This window comes from Notechis scutatus, chromosome 1, assembly GCF_049901735.1.
Source record: "Notechis scutatus isolate UNSWTSFEM ecotype Mainland chromosome 1, rNotScu1.2, whole genome shotgun sequence".
Classification (NCBI taxonomy): Eukaryota; Metazoa; Chordata; class Lepidosauria; order Squamata; family Elapidae; genus Notechis; species Notechis scutatus.
This window is the reverse complement of record NC_142009.1, coordinates 282,179,292-282,196,753: the sequence shown is the minus strand read 5'-3', so window position 1 is coordinate 282,196,753 and position 17,462 is coordinate 282,179,292. Positions and strand designations below refer to the sequence as shown.

Genomic DNA, 17,462 nt, shown 5'->3' with positions numbered 1-17,462 from the left:
TCCACAGCAGTTTTGCACACTAGTGGGCCAAATGGATGGCTGAGATGGGGGATACATGGATGGGGATAACTGAAGCAGTCATAAATGCAGGTGTTCTGTCAAGCACCCAAATTGGGGCCCTGCAATAGCTCTAAGTTTGGGCATAGGTTGTAAGTCCTTTCGTTCAATACTATTGTAATGCTGAATAGTCACTGAATGTATGGTCATAAGTCAAGGATTACCTGTCTGAGTATGCCTGTATCTGGATACTGCATGATTCAGTTTATACAGAAGCAACTGAATATAAATTGTGTTTCCAAACAAATATCCATGCTTTCAATTTCATAGCAATAATAATAGCACTCTGTAGTGCTTTACAGCCCTCTCTAAGTTTACAGAGTCAGCATATTGTCCCCAACAATCTGGGCCCTCATTTTACTGATCTCGGAAGAATGGAAGGCTGAGTGAACTTTGAACCAGTCAAGATCAAACTCACGGCAGTGGACAGAGTTAGCTTGCAATACTGCATTCTGTGCCCCCATGGTCACATCATATCCTTTTATCTCACCAGAAATATTTAAGAATCAATGATATATAAAAGAAATCCTTTCCAAAACAAAGTTTGGCAAAAAAAATTTAATTAAAAAAAAAACCCTGAAAGAAATCTTAGAAAAGTCTGAAGATCTAATTACCTGGAGGGAAGTAATTCTATCATAGTGAATTGTAGTCATTTCATTTGCAGTCAAAGCATTTCCAGTCTGATCATTAATTTCAAATCCAGTGTAGAATTTGAGCATGTCTAAAAGCTGGAGGGGGGGGGGGAAGTAATATGTGAAGCCAAATAAAACATAGTAATATCAAGAAAGTTTTATTCAAATACCCGTGCAGTTTATAAACTGTCCAGACATTCACTAATACAAAGTATGCTTGGTAATGTTTAAGCAATGATTTATGAATAATGTGGCAATGGAAAATATTTAGAAAACTTTTTATATTAGCTTTTAAATTTTTACAGCTGGGAAGTAATTTTAAAATGGATGTATAACTTGAAAATTGATCATCATCAGAAAAATCCAAACACAGTTAGACTTAAACTAATAGTTACAAAGCAAGGAAACCTTATGTCGGTCTCTTTTAAATATTTAATGTCTCACTTTTCGGTTGCAATACTGCAATCCTTCCTGAAATTTGAAGAAATTCAGTAAATAAAAGCAAGTCTCACCTGGCAGAAGAGATGTCCCTCTTTGTCCCTTTTTACTAGGCTAGATAAATAACAATGTACAACTAGGTGGGAATCATCTAGTACAGTATTAAACCATCGCCGTGTTGGAAGCAGAGCCTAAAAAAGAAAATATCACACCCTACAATGTTATGTAAGTCACATTTATTACGCAAACATGTGAGAATTCAGAGCTCATTAAAAAGTGTGACTGGTTTTTACAGGTTTCTACTCTGATGATGTAAAAAAGCAAAAACAAATGTTGCTCTAGCATTTATAGTGGGCTGATTTATTTTGATAAAATGTATGAAACTAAGTATTCAGGCTTTTTGAAAGTGTCACATAAATTGAATTAATATTTTCTGATAAAGATTGTAGTTGAAATGGATACCTCTTAAACAGAGATGAACACTGTTTTCTTGGTTCAAAATCATACCGGACCTTTGAGTGAAGCATAAGTTTACCAGTGTCCAAAAAAATATCAAAAAGAGAATAAATTCAGAGATGAAGGGGATCAAATATTGAAAACTTCATAGGGCAAGTTTCTAACTGTTTGTATAATGGGCGTGGCTGTATTTTTTATTATTATTTACATGATGAAAGCATTTAGATTTTTTTTAAATAGAAGATATTAAATTTCTGGTCCTGAATTTCTATTACTGTTATTTTAAATTTCAGCATTTAAACAACAGTAAAGAAAATCAAGAAAATGCAGCAAATGTTAACATTATTGATTATAATTAAGGCCAATGTTAAAACTCTTTTTTATGAAATACACATAATAAAATTATGTGCCATATATTTGGGGTGGGGTAGGGATTGATTTGGGTGTGTTTGTTATATTATCCCTGTAATCATTAACCTACATTTAAAAGCAGCCTGGCTTGATTACCAAATTAAAAAAAGGTTAAAATGCTAAAGCATACTTATGATACTGTAACTTACAAAAAATATGAAATTACATATATTGCATAATAAATTGAGAGGATTTTTTTCTCCTTCTCACAATACTAAAATGAACAATGTACACAAACAGCTTGAAAGTCTATTTAAAAAGCTACTGTCATTGAATAAATTGTTACTATAGCCTAGATGATATTGTAAAAGAACTACCATTTGTCTTATAATTGATTTACCTCTAAATCGATCATAAATTCAATAAACCTTTCACAATAGCGCACTTTATCCATACAGAGGGCATCTAGAAGAAAACAGAGACAATTATACATCATTTCAAGGTGGGATTGTGGTTAGAATGCAGCATCTGCCCACAGTTCAATCCTGACAGGGCTCAAGATTGACTTAGCCTTTCATCCTTCTGAGGTCAGTAAAATGAGGATCCAGATTGTTGGGGCCAAGATGCTGACATTGTAAAATGCCCAGAGAATGCTGTAAAGTACTGTGGGGCAGTATATAAGTTCAAATACTATTGCTATCTCCTTACTTTATACAGATAGCAACCTTACATTTAAAAATCCAAAGACTTTCAGTCACGTTGGTGGAAAATTATGAAAGCCATTGTGCCAAGAGATGTGGAGAGCACCAGATTGGGGGTGGAGTTAAAAGTTCATTCAGAGAAATCTGACATTGTAGCAATGTCAAATAGAAAAGTCAAAGGTAGAATGCACTGAATAAAAAGACCTCTCAATAATCTTTCCCTGCTCCCTCCATTTGGGAGAGCAGCTACAAGAATTAGGGAAAGAAGAGCTCAGGACAAATAAATAAACATTAAAGCCCTTTACAATTTGTTTCTATGTGGGATTCTTTCTCCACTGCAGAAGAATACATGGGTGAGAACAGATCGTAAAGAATGTTTCTTTAAATCTTATGCCTTAGTCCATTAAGCCACACATTAAAGAAAGGAAGGGTGCACTTGCCCATATCAACTACTTACCTGAAATGGCTGTTGACTTTAATACATAGATAAATTTCTGGATAAGCTGTGAAAGGAATCTCCTTTCCTGATATGTCCTGCAATATAAACACAAAAGAAAAGCCAATGGAACTCTGCATAAGCAGCCATTTGAAATCGGCATGGCCCTATCCCATCAGTGGCTTTGCCTAAAAGTTGTTTATGGTAAGTCGAATAATAAAGAATATTTGTAGCTCAGGTTGAACTATGGGGGTCCTTGGTGCTCTCCGATTTTGGTTGTTTCCTTGTAGACCTGTCATTACCCAAACTAGATAACATCATCAGTGCTAGAAGCAGTGCACTGATGATGTTACCTAGTTTGGCTAATGAATAATGTGGCTGCTAATAATGATCTTCCTATCCTCCAGCCACAGCATGATCCCTGGAACCTGAATGTTTACCTTTTGAAACATTCTAAAGTATTTGTATTTTTTTTCCAAATTAAACAGACTAAATGCAGCAATGATTTTTTTTCACTATGGTAGTAAACTCCGGTTCATTATAAACTGTCCATAATGTAATATATTCAACATTACACTAATACCACTGAATTATACAAAACATGCATATAGACAACTGCATCATACTGTGTCTATTCTTCTCACTTTTTCAAAAGTTCCAAATTGTTACATATTTCTATGTACTTTCTGAATAACTACTTAGGAAAAAGTATTTTTCTAAATGGATATATCACATTGGGAGTTTGGGATAAGATGTTTGGTAGGAAAGAGAAGGGTGGGTGGGAGGGTGGGTAGGAGGGAGGGGCGGGGTGGGGCAGACAGATAAATTGCAGATTGGCTTTGCTACAAGAAGCTGGGCCATGGAATATACTGTATGCTAATCCTAGCTAGATGTGGTATTATAGCCTGCCCAACTCCAGACTTTTCACAACATGACTTAAAAATGAGTTTCCAACGAAGCTCAAGAACTACTGTTAAACAACAGTGGTAGGGTTATTGTCAAACTTACTGTAATCGTGTCTTTTCATCCATTTTCTCATCATTCTTCTTGATCAAATTCCAAAAATTTTTAAGTTTTGGTGTCTTTTTAAGTTCAAGTTGTAGTCGTGCCTAGAATTGCAGGATTTATTTAATTTTTCAGAATATCAATACGACAGCATTTACATTTACCTATTATGCTCCTATTTTCATTTAAAAATAAATATGGCTTGTTTCTCCACCAAAATAGAAGATAAACCAACATTATGGCTTACAGTTTCACGCAGTGTGAACAAACCTAAATCATGGTTACATACAGTATATTGATACAGCCAATGAAATTTAATTTTGTTTGCCTTCCTTGGCAGACCTGAGTGGGGAGGCGGGATAAGCTACAAAAGAGCACTGAAAACCCTATAGCGTGCAATAAACATTATTGTTCTTTGTATATAAAAGCTTAATTGATAATACAAATAAATGAGTATGGTGGTTAAGGCATAAGCCTTGAAACTGGGAGTCTGAGTTCTAGTCCTGCCTTGGCACAAAGCCAGCTGGGTGACCTTGGGATACTCATTTCTTTATGCCCTAAGAAGCAGGCAATGGTAAAAAACTTCTGAAAAACCTTGTCAAGAAAACTGCAGAAATTTGTCTAGGACCTAGGTAGTATCCAAGAATTGGAGACAACTGAATGAAAGAAAAAAATCCTAAAAACAGAAATTTTACCTGTCTGTATATTCACTATAATCATATATATGAACATTTATATCTATACCACAAGGTTCTAAGATCTTTGAATCATTTATCTTAAGACAACTTACAGGCTGCAGTCCCATCCACATTGGGAGGGAGATGAGTTGCTGGATTTGCTCTCTAATCAAGTCCACTTCCTGTCAAACAAATGAGAAAGGAATTTGGGAGTTTATATAGATTTAGATGCATCATATTGGGTAGTTTACAACAGGCTATTATTTCGAATTTTGTCTTGCTGCACTTATTTCCTTTCTGATTCATTAGAATAGCTTTTAGTTGAAGAGTAAGAATGCACAATTTCATGAACTGAAATGGTTCAAAAATGTAGTATGATTCAAAGTTAATATTCTGAGCAGTTACATAAACATTTTAGTCTACTTTGTACTATTCTTGATTGGCTTCCAAGCGCTAGGTTTTATGTTATTTCCATAACCTCTCTTTGACCAATCTAGTAGCATCTTTACTTTAGTGCCTCAAATATTTCTTTAAACTTTCTTTTTTGCACTCGTAGTGCAAAAGTTTGGAGGGGGACAGTATTTGTATGTGTTGTTTCTATTTTAAAAATGCAACAAAGCAGGCTAGCAATGCTAACAAAGAATGATGCTATAGTGAATTGGTATTACAGTTGGCACTTTTTCACTGTATGCTAGAAGTATTATTAATTGTAACAATACTTGAAAAATAAACTTACCAAACTGTTGAAACAATGATCAAGGAATAGCAAGAGTATTGTCTGCTCTTGCAGAGTGATTTCACTATCCTTGTCTGCCAAGGAAGCCACCAGCACACGTTTGAAAAAGAATGGAAAATGCTGTGGTTTCTTTTTGAATGTCTAACCAAAAAACAGAAGTAGAAACAGACTGTCAGTAAGTTCAGATACAACAACATTTGGGAAAAATAAAGACCTTAAGATAGACAAAAGTTCTGTTCCCACTTTCATATTCAGGTACTATATGAATACACTCATTCCTAACTCCTATAATTTTACTGAAAGATTAGAACATGCTTCTCATATGCTGAAGTATATAGTTTGCATAGACAGTTGGGAACCTGTTATAAGGAGAGTTCCTAACTGCACATAAATGGGTAATCTTAATTGTGCTGCCTATGTGGAAATCTAAGGACGATGTTCAAGAAATTGGGCCAATAACATGGAGCAATTCCTTAACTTCTACACTTAACGCTGAATCTGAAGATTAAGAGATGAAGGACACAATTCAGTAAGACATTCAACTTTACTGAGGTTGGTCCCTCCCTCAACTAATACCTGCCAACAAGCATCCTCTCAGCCTGCAAAAGTAAAAAGGAAAAGTACAGAGTGCCCCCATGGTTTTCCTTTCCCTCCACTGCCATCTTTCAACATCTATTCCATCAGACTACAAGGGAAAGAAAGCTGGGAGGTAACTTGTTGAGGAATCAAGAATATTTGGCTCCAACACTGTTTTATTTTAGTAGTTATCTGCTTTCTGTCTGTAACCTATTCAAATCATTCAAATGAGGCTTCACTTATGGCAAACCCACATGAAGTATCGCTCCCCAAAGTTCAAGCTGGCTGTGCCCTTTGAAAGTGAGGCCAACCTGAGGACATTCCCAGATCCTCTGAACATGCTCAAAAGAAATTCCCTATGAGTGAACATGGAAGCATGTATCAATTTAATTACATAAAGTTGAAGAAGGGTGAAGTTATTTTTCATTCCCCACACAGTAACCTTGTAAGAAGAAAATAAAATAACCTTGTCATTTTTTTTCCTGTGGACACTCTGACACACATTGAAAATGAAATTTTGTGCTCAAAAATGTACACATACATAACACACATATAGATATGCTATATACATACATATGTATATACCTACACCCTAACATATAAATACATATACATGTAAATATATACAAATGAAAAAATGTATTACTATATTTTGCAGGTTAAATTTTCCATTAAATTCTAGCCTTTTTAAAAAGTATCAATGAAGAAAAAATGCTGCCAAAACATTTTTTTCCACATTGACTCTGCTTCTACTGCAAAACTTTTAAACTATCCATAGGTATTATGCAATGTAAAATACAGTGGCAGGTGGCTTCAGATAAGGAACGATCACTGTATTGTATACTCCAACAGTTGATAACTCTTTAAGTGGTTAACAAGAAACATGAAATTTAAGAATCAAAGTTTCTGCTTGCTATGACAGAAGTTTATTACCTCCCAAGCTGGAACATTTTCTCTGAATTTTTCATTTACCATACAACAGATGGACATCAAATAAGCTTTGCTAGACAATTCAGGAGCATAATTCACCCATAAGTAATTTTCCAGGTACTGACTGAAATGAAGGGGGGGGGGGGAGAAAATAGTGACTATCTGTCTTTATGTCACTAATCAGGAGATCAGCAGTGCAATTGTTTATGAAAACTTTTCTAAAAGCCTTGTAATTAGCTTTCAATGTTATCTTCCAACACAACTTATTTCAGCAAACTTATTTGTGACAATTGGAACAATTCAAGAATACAAGGCAAAAACCTTGGTCTTCTTGAAATTTCCATTCATTAAATAAATAAAGACATTTTACATATATAGGTACAGGCATTATATGCATTTGAAAATTACTTCAAATTGACTACATAGCAATAAAAAACCAAGCGCACCACCAATTTATTAGAGTGAAACAAACGTCTGCTATCTCAGTAACAGACATAAAGTTTTATGAAAGTCATATTATGCAAATATTAAACGTATTAATCAAAAACAAACAAGCAAACTTTAAAAGATATCTGGGAGGTGTTAAGTTTTCTCTGATGTAGATTCTGAAGCATAATTTTGGAATCAAACCCATAAATTCACACAGTCCTCCTATTCCCTTAATGCAAACTTCCTGTGCTAAAGAGTAAATAGAAAATTTCATTCAGGGATTCATAACAAACTTATGCTATACCAGACCACCTGTCATCAGATTTGGAATTAGTATCAACTCATTCTATAATCAGTTCATATTTCCTATATTAAAACAAAACTTACCTAAATTCTAGAAGCATTATCTTTCTAATAGCAAATCTGAAATCAATAAAGAAAATTAAATTTTGTCACATCAAAATCAGTAAAGAGGACTACCTCAGCCTAAACCAGGCATGTATAACCCAAGAGCCTCCAAATATTGCTAAATTGCACTTTTATATTCTTCATTATGAGCTCTGCTGCTTAGAGCTATCATATAAGCAGCCTTTGGTGGGAGGGAAATTTATGTATTTTTGAATGTAAACAATTAGCCATCTCACTTACATACGATTTTGGGCAATGTACATAATTTCTGTACAGAAGACTGGTACCTTTATTCTTAACCTGAAGAAGCCCCTTGCAATATAGTTGTTATAGTATCTTGAACATTACAATAGCATCTAAGGATATATAATAAAAGATTTTCTAGGCAAATATGGTTCATAAAGGCCTGATTTGGATTATTACTTTCATTTATTCCAGTGAATAAAAACTGCCCATGCACTACAATTTATAGAAGAAACAAGCTCACATCAAGTCATTTTTTATTATGCCATCATTACTTAAAATGCATAAAATGTATCTATAAAATAAGTAGTTCGGCAGTTATACTTAAGATGCAGTATATGGTACATACTTTGATTTGACAATTTCTTTTTCATACACATCTTCAATAACCTAAAAAGAAAAAAAATGTATAGTAAAATGATTGTCTTAAGTATTTCCTTTTCTCAGTAATGTATATTTGCAAGGAACTAAATAAGCAATAAACCATCTAGCACTGTTATTTCAATTAAATTTTCTATTACTACAGAAATTTTACAAATGTCTTGCTAAAAATAAGAATGCATCTAGAATATAAAAAAGTAATTAAAAAACTTTCAAAATGAAAAATTTTGCTTGCTAATTTTAAGAGTAAAATCAATATTGTTTTACAGTAAAGATATAAACTACAAAAAATAGATTGATATTATTGCTCTTTATCAAATTAAACAACATTTTTTATTTTTGGTATCTTTGTCAAGTTAAGAAATTACTAAGCATTATAGTTAAACAATTACCCTTGACTCAAACGGCAGTTTTTTCTTGACATGCGGTGCCCAATATTTATTTGCCAGCTGTAAAATAAAAGGTTACATCATTCAATTATATTATTTATATACACTGTAAGCGCTGTATTTATAATGTTAAATGTATACTGTTATGTAAGATTACAAGTGTATTAGAAAAATGAAGAGATATTAGATTGTTTAATTTAGTAACTCACACTTGGGTTAGTTTGCTTTTCGCCTTTTGGGACATATACAGGTAGACCTTAATTTACAGTAGTTCATTTAGTGACCGTTCAAACTTACAAAAAAAAGTGACTTACAACTGTTTTTCACACTTATGGCCATTGCAAAATCCCCATGGTCACATGATCAAAATTCAGGTGCTTGGCAACTGGTTCATATTTACGACAGTTGCAGTGTCCCGGAGTCATGTGATCAGCTTTTGCAACCTTCTGACAAGCAAAGTCCATAGGGAAACCAAATTCACTTCACAACCATGTCACTAATTTAACAAATGCAAAGGTTCACTTAGCGGTGGCAAGAAATGTTGTAAAATGGGGCAAACTCCCTTAACAAATATTTCCCTTAGCAACATAAATTTTGGGCTCCATTGTAACTCAAGGACTAATTGTAATTTTCATTTGATAAGTAATCTGGCATGACAACAGGAGAGATGATTCCTGGGAGTTATGAAAGCTCTTCTCGGGTATCCAAAGGGCTGTCAGATGTAAGGTAGACTTGTTCAGATTTGTTCCAAAGTATGTAAGAAACAATGGGTTTAAATCAGAATCAGAAATAATTTTCTAACAACTAAAGCTTTAAAAAAATGAAATGGCTTGCTTCAAGAGATGGTGGACTCTCCTTTCCCCCAAGATGTTTTTAAAAAGCCGGATATCAAGAATGCAATGGCAGGGGCTTTCAGCAATGGCCAGGGAACTGGGTATATCATCTATGAATGAATGTTTGTCAATAGAAGCAAAACTTGCTTTGTGTGTAAGAGCATGTTTTTGTTCCTTTCTTATTCAAGGAGGTCAATTCTAATCATGTATCTAAAATTGTAACCACTTGCTATAACAACGTATTATACTTTCTTCTATGTGCTTTGCATAAAGTTGCTTACCCAGAAATGGAATAACAGAACAGAACAGAATGTGTCAGCCTTTATTAAATAGATTGTCAGAAACAGCTGATTTTCTTATTAAATCCAGGGAGTTTAAAAATACAAATTCACCAGATAGATTCTCCCGGGGATCGCTTTTCAAATTATTTGAGCTTTTTCCAAGCTTTCTGTGCTTTAATAGCTTGTCTTATGCTTCTTTCAACTTTGTTCTGTTTTTTTTTGGGGGGGGGGGGGATTTGGGTTAAGAGAGTCATCTACTAGAGGAAGAGAAGTACTACCGCACTATAGCCACAGTATACTAGAGAAAGTTATTTCAATACACATAAAGCCTAATATACAGAATAGAAGCAACAACATCTGGAAGATGACCTGACCTTGACTCTACTGTTGACAACTTGGATAATTTGGAAACATTTACTGAGATTTTTTTTTCTTGCCCTTTGGACGATTTATAAAGAGGAACTAAATTGCAAATAACTAAACTAAATTTGGTTATTGGATATGGACTTGAAAGACTGGAGAAATTTAGTGGTTTAATTTGGACTTGGACTATTGGACTTAATTTATACTTGGACTTGGATCCTTAATGCTAATTAACAGAACATCCTATGAGACAAAAGAAGAAAAGTGCCAGAAGAAAAGAATAACAGCTAAATAAGACTTTAAAATTTAGACAATTGGGAGATATATAATTGGGGAAATATAAACTGCAAATTGTAAAATATGGGGTTTTACAAAATGGATTTACAAGAGACAATAGAGATATATGGAGGAATATTGCTTATGTTAAAAGATATGCGTGAATCTTTAAAAGGCAACAAGGGGATTGCTTAAAGATACAGAAATGAATGTACAAGCTATTCAACAATTGGGGGAAAAGAAGAACATGATAATCAAGAAATAGCTGAGAAGTTAGAAGAAGCAGTAGAAGGGGAAAATCAAAATGAGACACAAACAATTAAAAATAAAGAGGAGAAAGAATTAACAAGTAGAAGACATAACCCTCTAAAAGTTTATAAGAGAACAGAGAGAAAAGGGAAAAATCTCAAGAAAAAATCAAAAAGCTTTGTTGATGAGAGTTCAAATATCACAGAAAAAAAGAGACAAAAGATACTCAGATGAGGAAGTTTAGTAGGTACAAAACAAAAACAAAAAGAGATATAAGATTCCAAGGGAGAGAGATAAATGGTTGATTAAATAAATCAACAAATGATGGAACTCCAAAAAGGTTAAGAGATGATGGATAATGAGAAAATATTCCAATACATTGGGAAAATATATACAGGGAAAATAATAGTATATATACCAATAGAAAATATAATTTAATAATATAATCCAAATAAGTCAAGACAGTAGATGGGAATTTAGAATTAGGCAATCAAACTCAATTATTAATATTAATAGCGTGTTAAAGTATATTATGAATTTAAAATATGAAGGACTAGAAATCATGCAGGATTTTGATATACTTCCAGGATTGATTAAACATTGTTAATATTTAGCATTATTATTAACCCTACACAATTGGAATATTGAAGTTATGGTGGAAATATGAATAATTCTTAAAATATTAAATTATAGTATTTAGGATTATAAATGCAAGGTGCAAAGAAATGTTACTTACATTTAAATTAACTAATGGGAAAGATATTAGTTTTGTTGAAGTTGTGGAAGATTACAATTACATATACTTATTTGTATTATTATTGTTACTATTGCTTAAGAGATTTGACCCAGTCAATGCAATGCCCAAAAAATATGTTTATATTGAAAAATAAAAAAAACTTATTTGAAAAAAAAAGAATGTGTCAGCCTTTGATTTGATCCTAACTCTCCAAACACAGTTCTGTCTGTGTTGCAACAGATAACTGCATTAAAATCTCTGAACAAAAGATACCAGGGTTAAGGTATATGGTAATTTATAATGTTTATAACAGAGCAGAATAAGTGGAAAGAATCTAGTCCAGTTTCCCCCTCTCCCTGCTCAGGCTGGAAGCTCTTACAATTTATATTGTCTACTTAGTATCCTAGTGTGATTAATGTTGCTTGCTTATTTAGTATATCTATCTATCTATCTATATAGACTATCACTAAGTGTTGTATCAAATGTTTTATTATGAATGTATTTTTACAATGACTATGATAACGATCCATCACTATTGTTGTATACACACTGAGAGCTTATGCACTGGAGACAAATGAGTGTGTCTAATCAGACTTGGCCAATAAAGAACTCTATCCCCATCCCATCCCATCCCAATTTTATCCTATTCTATACCATTTCAGACAAATGGTTGCCCCATCTCTTCTTAGAAACGTCGAGTTCTGGAGGCAAGTTATTCCACCGTTATTCTAAGTGCCAGGAAATTTCTCCTGCCTTCCAGATATGAGGGAAGCCGGGATATAGAGGTTTCTAAGAAGCCCTGACGAAAGCAAAGCTCTCCTTCCATCCCCAGCCCAGTCCGGGGGCCCAGGGCAGCCTCCCCTCCGGGCTTTACCTGCGTCACGAACTCCGCATTAATCTGAGACACGGTGGGGGCTACGATCTTCTTGGGAGGAGGGAGAGACCCCGGTTGCTGCAGAGCAGATGCTACCGGCGCAGCCATGTTGCTCCCTCACGAAAACCCCTGCTCGAGTCGGTCAACCTCTTCCGGGTTCACGATAGGGAGGGTTTTTCCTCTCCTAGGCCCGCCCTCCTCTGCCCTCATCAAATGGGATTGCCCGTCAGTTCCCCGAGTATCAGAATTACTTCCGCTCTTTGACTCCCACTTGCTCGCGGGGCGTTTTACGTAACACGCTCTCCACCAATAGGAAATTAGGAAGGAGGTGGGGGGAGGGAAGAGGGAAATAGCCGATGGTGTCGTTTTTCTATCGCTTTCCTGGATTTTTAATATGATAACGCGACTCCTTTTAGTAAAAGTAGGGGCTTTGGGAGGGACTGTAAGATTTCCCCTTTATTGCATCGCAGTTAGACGGCACCCCTTAGGTCAGTGTCAGTGTTTCTCAATCTCACCTACTTTAAAATGCGTGGACCTCCAACTCTCAAGAATTTCCTAACCAAGAAAACCAGTGCGCTGCTGTTGCCAAAAAGCCAATACGATCTTAGGATGCATCAATAGAGGAACAGAGCATGTGAAGTGTTAGCATCACTTTATACTGCTTTGGTAAGACCAAAGAATGGAATGTTTTGGTCATCACGACACACACACACACACACACACACACACACGTTGAGACTCTAGAAAGAATGCACAGAAGAGCAATAAAGATGATTAGGAGCTTGGATGAAAAAAAAAAAAACATTTGCAGGAAGCAGGTATGTCTACTCTAGCAAAAAGAAGGGCTAAGGGGGGTGGCATGATAACAATGTTGTAATATAAGGAGCTGCCACAAAGGAGAGGGGGCGTGTGTATGTGTCATCCTATTCTCGAAAGCACCTGAAGGCAGGACAAGAAGTTACCAATGGGAATTTATCAAGGAGACAATCACCCTGAAACTAAAGAAAAATTGCCTGACAGAAAAATTAAGTAGTGGAATGTTCCCCCCAAGTTTATTAGATTTTTATTTTTAAGTATACATCAATATCAATACATGAACAGTGTGGCCCCTGGGAGTAATTCATTTTGATACAAATATCAATAATGATAATCATAATAGTTGTATAACTTATATAATGCTAGTATTAATATACATGGGGTTTTTAAAAAGTTATTCAATATTTCAATATTCCATTTTAATGCTAATTACTACTTGTATTATGTTGTATAAAATTATATCTGCTAATATTCCCCCTATTTCTTATTTCTACCTCTATTCCAACTTCCAATCAATTAAGAACAATTAAATAGTGGAATTTGTGGGTACCCCAACACTGGAGGTTTTAAAGAAGGGATTGGACATTTGTCTGGAATAGGGTCTCCTGCTGGAGCAAGGGACTAGAAGGAGGTCCTTTCCAACTTGTTATTCTGTTATTCCAGCATGCTGGCTGGGGAATACTGGGAGATGAAGTCCACACATCTTAAAGTAACTGAGATTGAGATACACCGACCTACTACATCCTGGTTGATCTCACAAAACAAAATGGATGGGAAACAATCAGAAAATATCAGGGTTACAAATTGGACTTTAGAAGGGGGGAGTGAAGAAGACAATGGAAAACTGTCGTAATGCTGTAAGACAGATAATGAATATGTTCATATACAAAGTGTTAATAATCTTGCATTTGTTTGTATACAATTAACCACCCAATAGGTTGATATTCCCATGCTTTAAAAGCAAGTTTTGAAGGTTAATTTGGCTGCTGTAAAAAAAAACCTAAAGATGAGCTGATGAGGACTTGGAATTCACTGTAGTATTAGGAAATTCTATGGCTGTAAATTAAAGTGAGAAGTCACGAGAAAATCTGAAAGATGGCAGTAGCTTGCCACTTCTCTCTTGCTGCCAAGATAACTATATAGCTGAGCCAATCCAGCTCATATAAAGAGATGTTGCTATATTTTTTTCTGGAATAGATCTATTGTAATTAGAACTAGAATTGTTAGCACAATCTTAGAGAAGGTCAATAAATTCAATAGCATGGAAGGCACTTAAACATCTGAATAAGCATATACTGTGTTATACTCTTTTGAAGTATAACTACTATTGAACAACTTTTGAAGAAAATGATTGATCTATGCTGAAAATGCTGGGTTTGCTGTAGCTACTCTATCTACCTCTGATGAACCTTCAAAGGTTTTTTGTGAAATGATAAACTGAGATGATAGCTGCTCCCCTCTGCTGGACATAGGATGTAAAAGCAGGTACTGAATTTGTTAAAAATTTCTTCCGAATGTTTTGCATATTCAATGTTTTTCAGTTATCCACATTACAGTATTCTAAATGCAACACTGAGTAATAGTCAGTGATTGTGTAGTGTAATAAAGACATTATGCCATTTTGTTCACATTTCCTCAAATCACACACATGCACAAACTTCCTCCAGGATTTATCTAGGTTCTGGCTTTGTTATAAAGATATGCGGATAATAAGTGGAAGGCACCTTTTAATTTAGTTAAAATATATTTCTGCAATGCTCAGCTATTTCTTCTTCACTTCAACCAAAATAACTAATTTTGCTTAAAGTTGAGATAACGCAAGTAATAGTTCGTATAATTTGAGAATGACTAGTATATAATAAATCACAATGAAATAAACATGGTTTAGCACAATGTACATATTCGCCCACCATGCTCAGCAAGCCTCATTCTCAAATATATCTTACTAGCATCCCATTATACTTAAAACAGTAATAAGAAGCTAGTTCAATATTTATATATCTCCCTTTCTAAATAAGCATTTATTGAGTTATACTTAAATTATTATTATATACTTTTATAAAGGAGACATTTCGATATCCAATAATTATTTTTATATTAGAATTAATTCTTCAGAAACCATATTAGTCTGTGGAAATAAACTTTTACCTGGTTCTAATGCTTTCTTGGTAAGTTTGGATTGTTTATTACATTAAAAGGCAGCCAATGTTTTGGCACAATCGTTAATTAATGTTCTGGGATCTTACTTGATGTAAGTACAGGTTCACCTTGTGGAAAAAAATATCCATCTGGTTCAGTTCCAAGCAGGGAGAAATGCACTGGAACAGGGAGAAATGGAGGCTGGAAGCTAATTGGAAAGAGGTTTAATGATGAAGCAGAACTACATGGGTTCTGAGCAGCTGACCAAAATGGAGTTAAGAGTGGAGAGTTTTTATACCTTCTCCTGGGCTTTGCACTTGAACTTCCTGTTCCTGTGCAAGAACATATATTCTATTGGCTGATGTCAGACTCCCATTGGGCCATGTAGGGTTATGTAGAGATCATTGTGAGAATTTTAGAGGCTAAGAGATAAGATAAAAAGGCAATTCTAAAGGGCTGGAAATTTCTATCTTAGGGCTACTTTTTTCAATAAAAGATTTCATTATTTTTTTTAAAAGGTAACAATTGTGAGCTCTTGCTGCTTTCTTGAAAGCATTGGAGAGCATAGAATAGTTGATGTTCTATCTAGTCAATTTGCTTTTGATTTCTGGGACTTTCTGGATACTAAAATTGCAATGGCATCTTACAGTGATGCCAGAAGACTTGTCAACTGAAGCTGGGATTTTATACCCTGAGATTTCAACTTTTCAAACTGCAAGAAAAATTCACACAAAGTGGCATTTGTTGATTTTTTTTAAAAAAGTGTACCTTATTTCATTTTATCTTAAGTTTTATAGAAAAACTTTGTTTCCTACTTCTTTAGGAATTGATGTCTTTCATGTAAGGATGGAGATGGTTCTGAAGAGCAGACAGATTTTATATTTTCATGAATGTCAGATAAATAATTGTTTATTCCTCTCTACTCCCTTAGAAGGAATCAGAAACCATTTCAGCATCTGATAGAGCATAATTTGAATGTCTGTCTGGAGTCAACTCCTACATTCCATTTAAGATTATACAAAGATCACACTTGACAAGGATTGTTAACTGGTTTTGAGTTGGCCTAACAGGTAGTACTCTAAAATGCATTTCACATTTTTTTCCTAAAATGCTTGTTTGCTTTTTTGTTTTAATCCGATATTTTTTTTTAAACCTGTTACTAAATTTATTGGAGACCTAAATCGAGGTTACTTTCAGAAACCTGTCAGTTCAAATTTCCTTACAAAAGGACACAGAAGAATTTATTTTTCTAAGCCATGGTTTGCTTAACTGTAGTTCAGAGGTGGTATTCAGCAGGTTCTGACCAGTTCTGGAGAACCAGTAGCGGAAATTTTGAGTAGTTCGGAGAACCAGAAAATACCACCTCTGAGTGGAGATTTTACACTATCCTTCCCCTGCCACGCCCACCAAACCACACCCACAGAACTGGTAGTAAAAATATTTGAATCCCACCTTTGCTGTAGTTTGTTGACTAAAGTATAATTGGCTGGGGTCAAATAATAAATTAAACCAAATTATGTTCTGTTAATCAAAGTGTTTGGATTCATTTCACATGTTAAGCCAAGAAAAAATGAGCCACTGTATGGTGTTTTATACTATGTGAATCTAGCCTATCTCTCAGAAGTGAAACAGCATTTTTATACCACTGGCCATCTGAAAAGAGAAGTATTAGAGAACTAATACTTTATCTGGAAGCATATGATTAAAGAGTGAAAAGCAATGCAGAGGGAGACTCATCTATGCTAATTAGATTAATAAGAACTCAACTGCATCCATAAACTGCAAAAGCTCTTGTAACAAAAATAAATAGATAAGTAAGTAGATAGACTACATAAATATAAAAAATATTTAAAAAAAACCCTGATATGCCTTCCCTTATTCTTGGGAAGTCACAAACGCACTTGGTATTACAGCTTGGATGTTAGAAATACATAATAACAAAGATAGTAGAAAATCCATAGGTGTAATTTACAAGCCTAAACCTATGATAATCATATTGAAAAAATTCAGAAATCCCATCTCGGGGGACTGTCGTCATCATGTGTTTGCA

The 17,462-nt window shown here is 34.6% G+C and overlaps 1 protein-coding gene across 1 annotated transcript in view; it reads right to left on the bottom strand.

Moving 5' to 3' along the window:
- Positions 1–12,610, bottom strand: part of AQR (aquarius intron-binding spliceosomal factor) — a 40,591-nt gene extending 27,981 nt beyond the window's left edge. Inside the window, exons 1-12 of the mRNA XM_026664537.2 lie at positions 12,458–12,610; positions 8,849–8,905; positions 8,425–8,465; positions 7,812–7,847; positions 6,999–7,119; positions 5,490–5,630; positions 4,867–4,935; positions 4,080–4,180; positions 3,093–3,169; positions 2,335–2,399; positions 1,202–1,318; positions 672–785 (exon numbers count right to left, since the gene is read on the bottom strand). Of these exons, the coding sequence (XP_026520322.1) occupies positions 672–785; positions 1,202–1,318; positions 2,335–2,399; positions 3,093–3,169; positions 4,080–4,180; positions 4,867–4,935; positions 5,490–5,630; positions 6,999–7,119; positions 7,812–7,847; positions 8,425–8,465; positions 8,849–8,905; positions 12,458–12,565 (1,047 nt within the window). The 5' untranslated portion in view covers positions 12,566–12,610. The remainder of the gene's footprint in view (positions 1–671; positions 786–1,201; positions 1,319–2,334; positions 2,400–3,092; positions 3,170–4,079; positions 4,181–4,866; positions 4,936–5,489; positions 5,631–6,998; positions 7,120–7,811; positions 7,848–8,424; positions 8,466–8,848; positions 8,906–12,457) is intronic.
- Between the last annotated feature and the right edge of the window lie 4,852 nt (positions 12,611–17,462).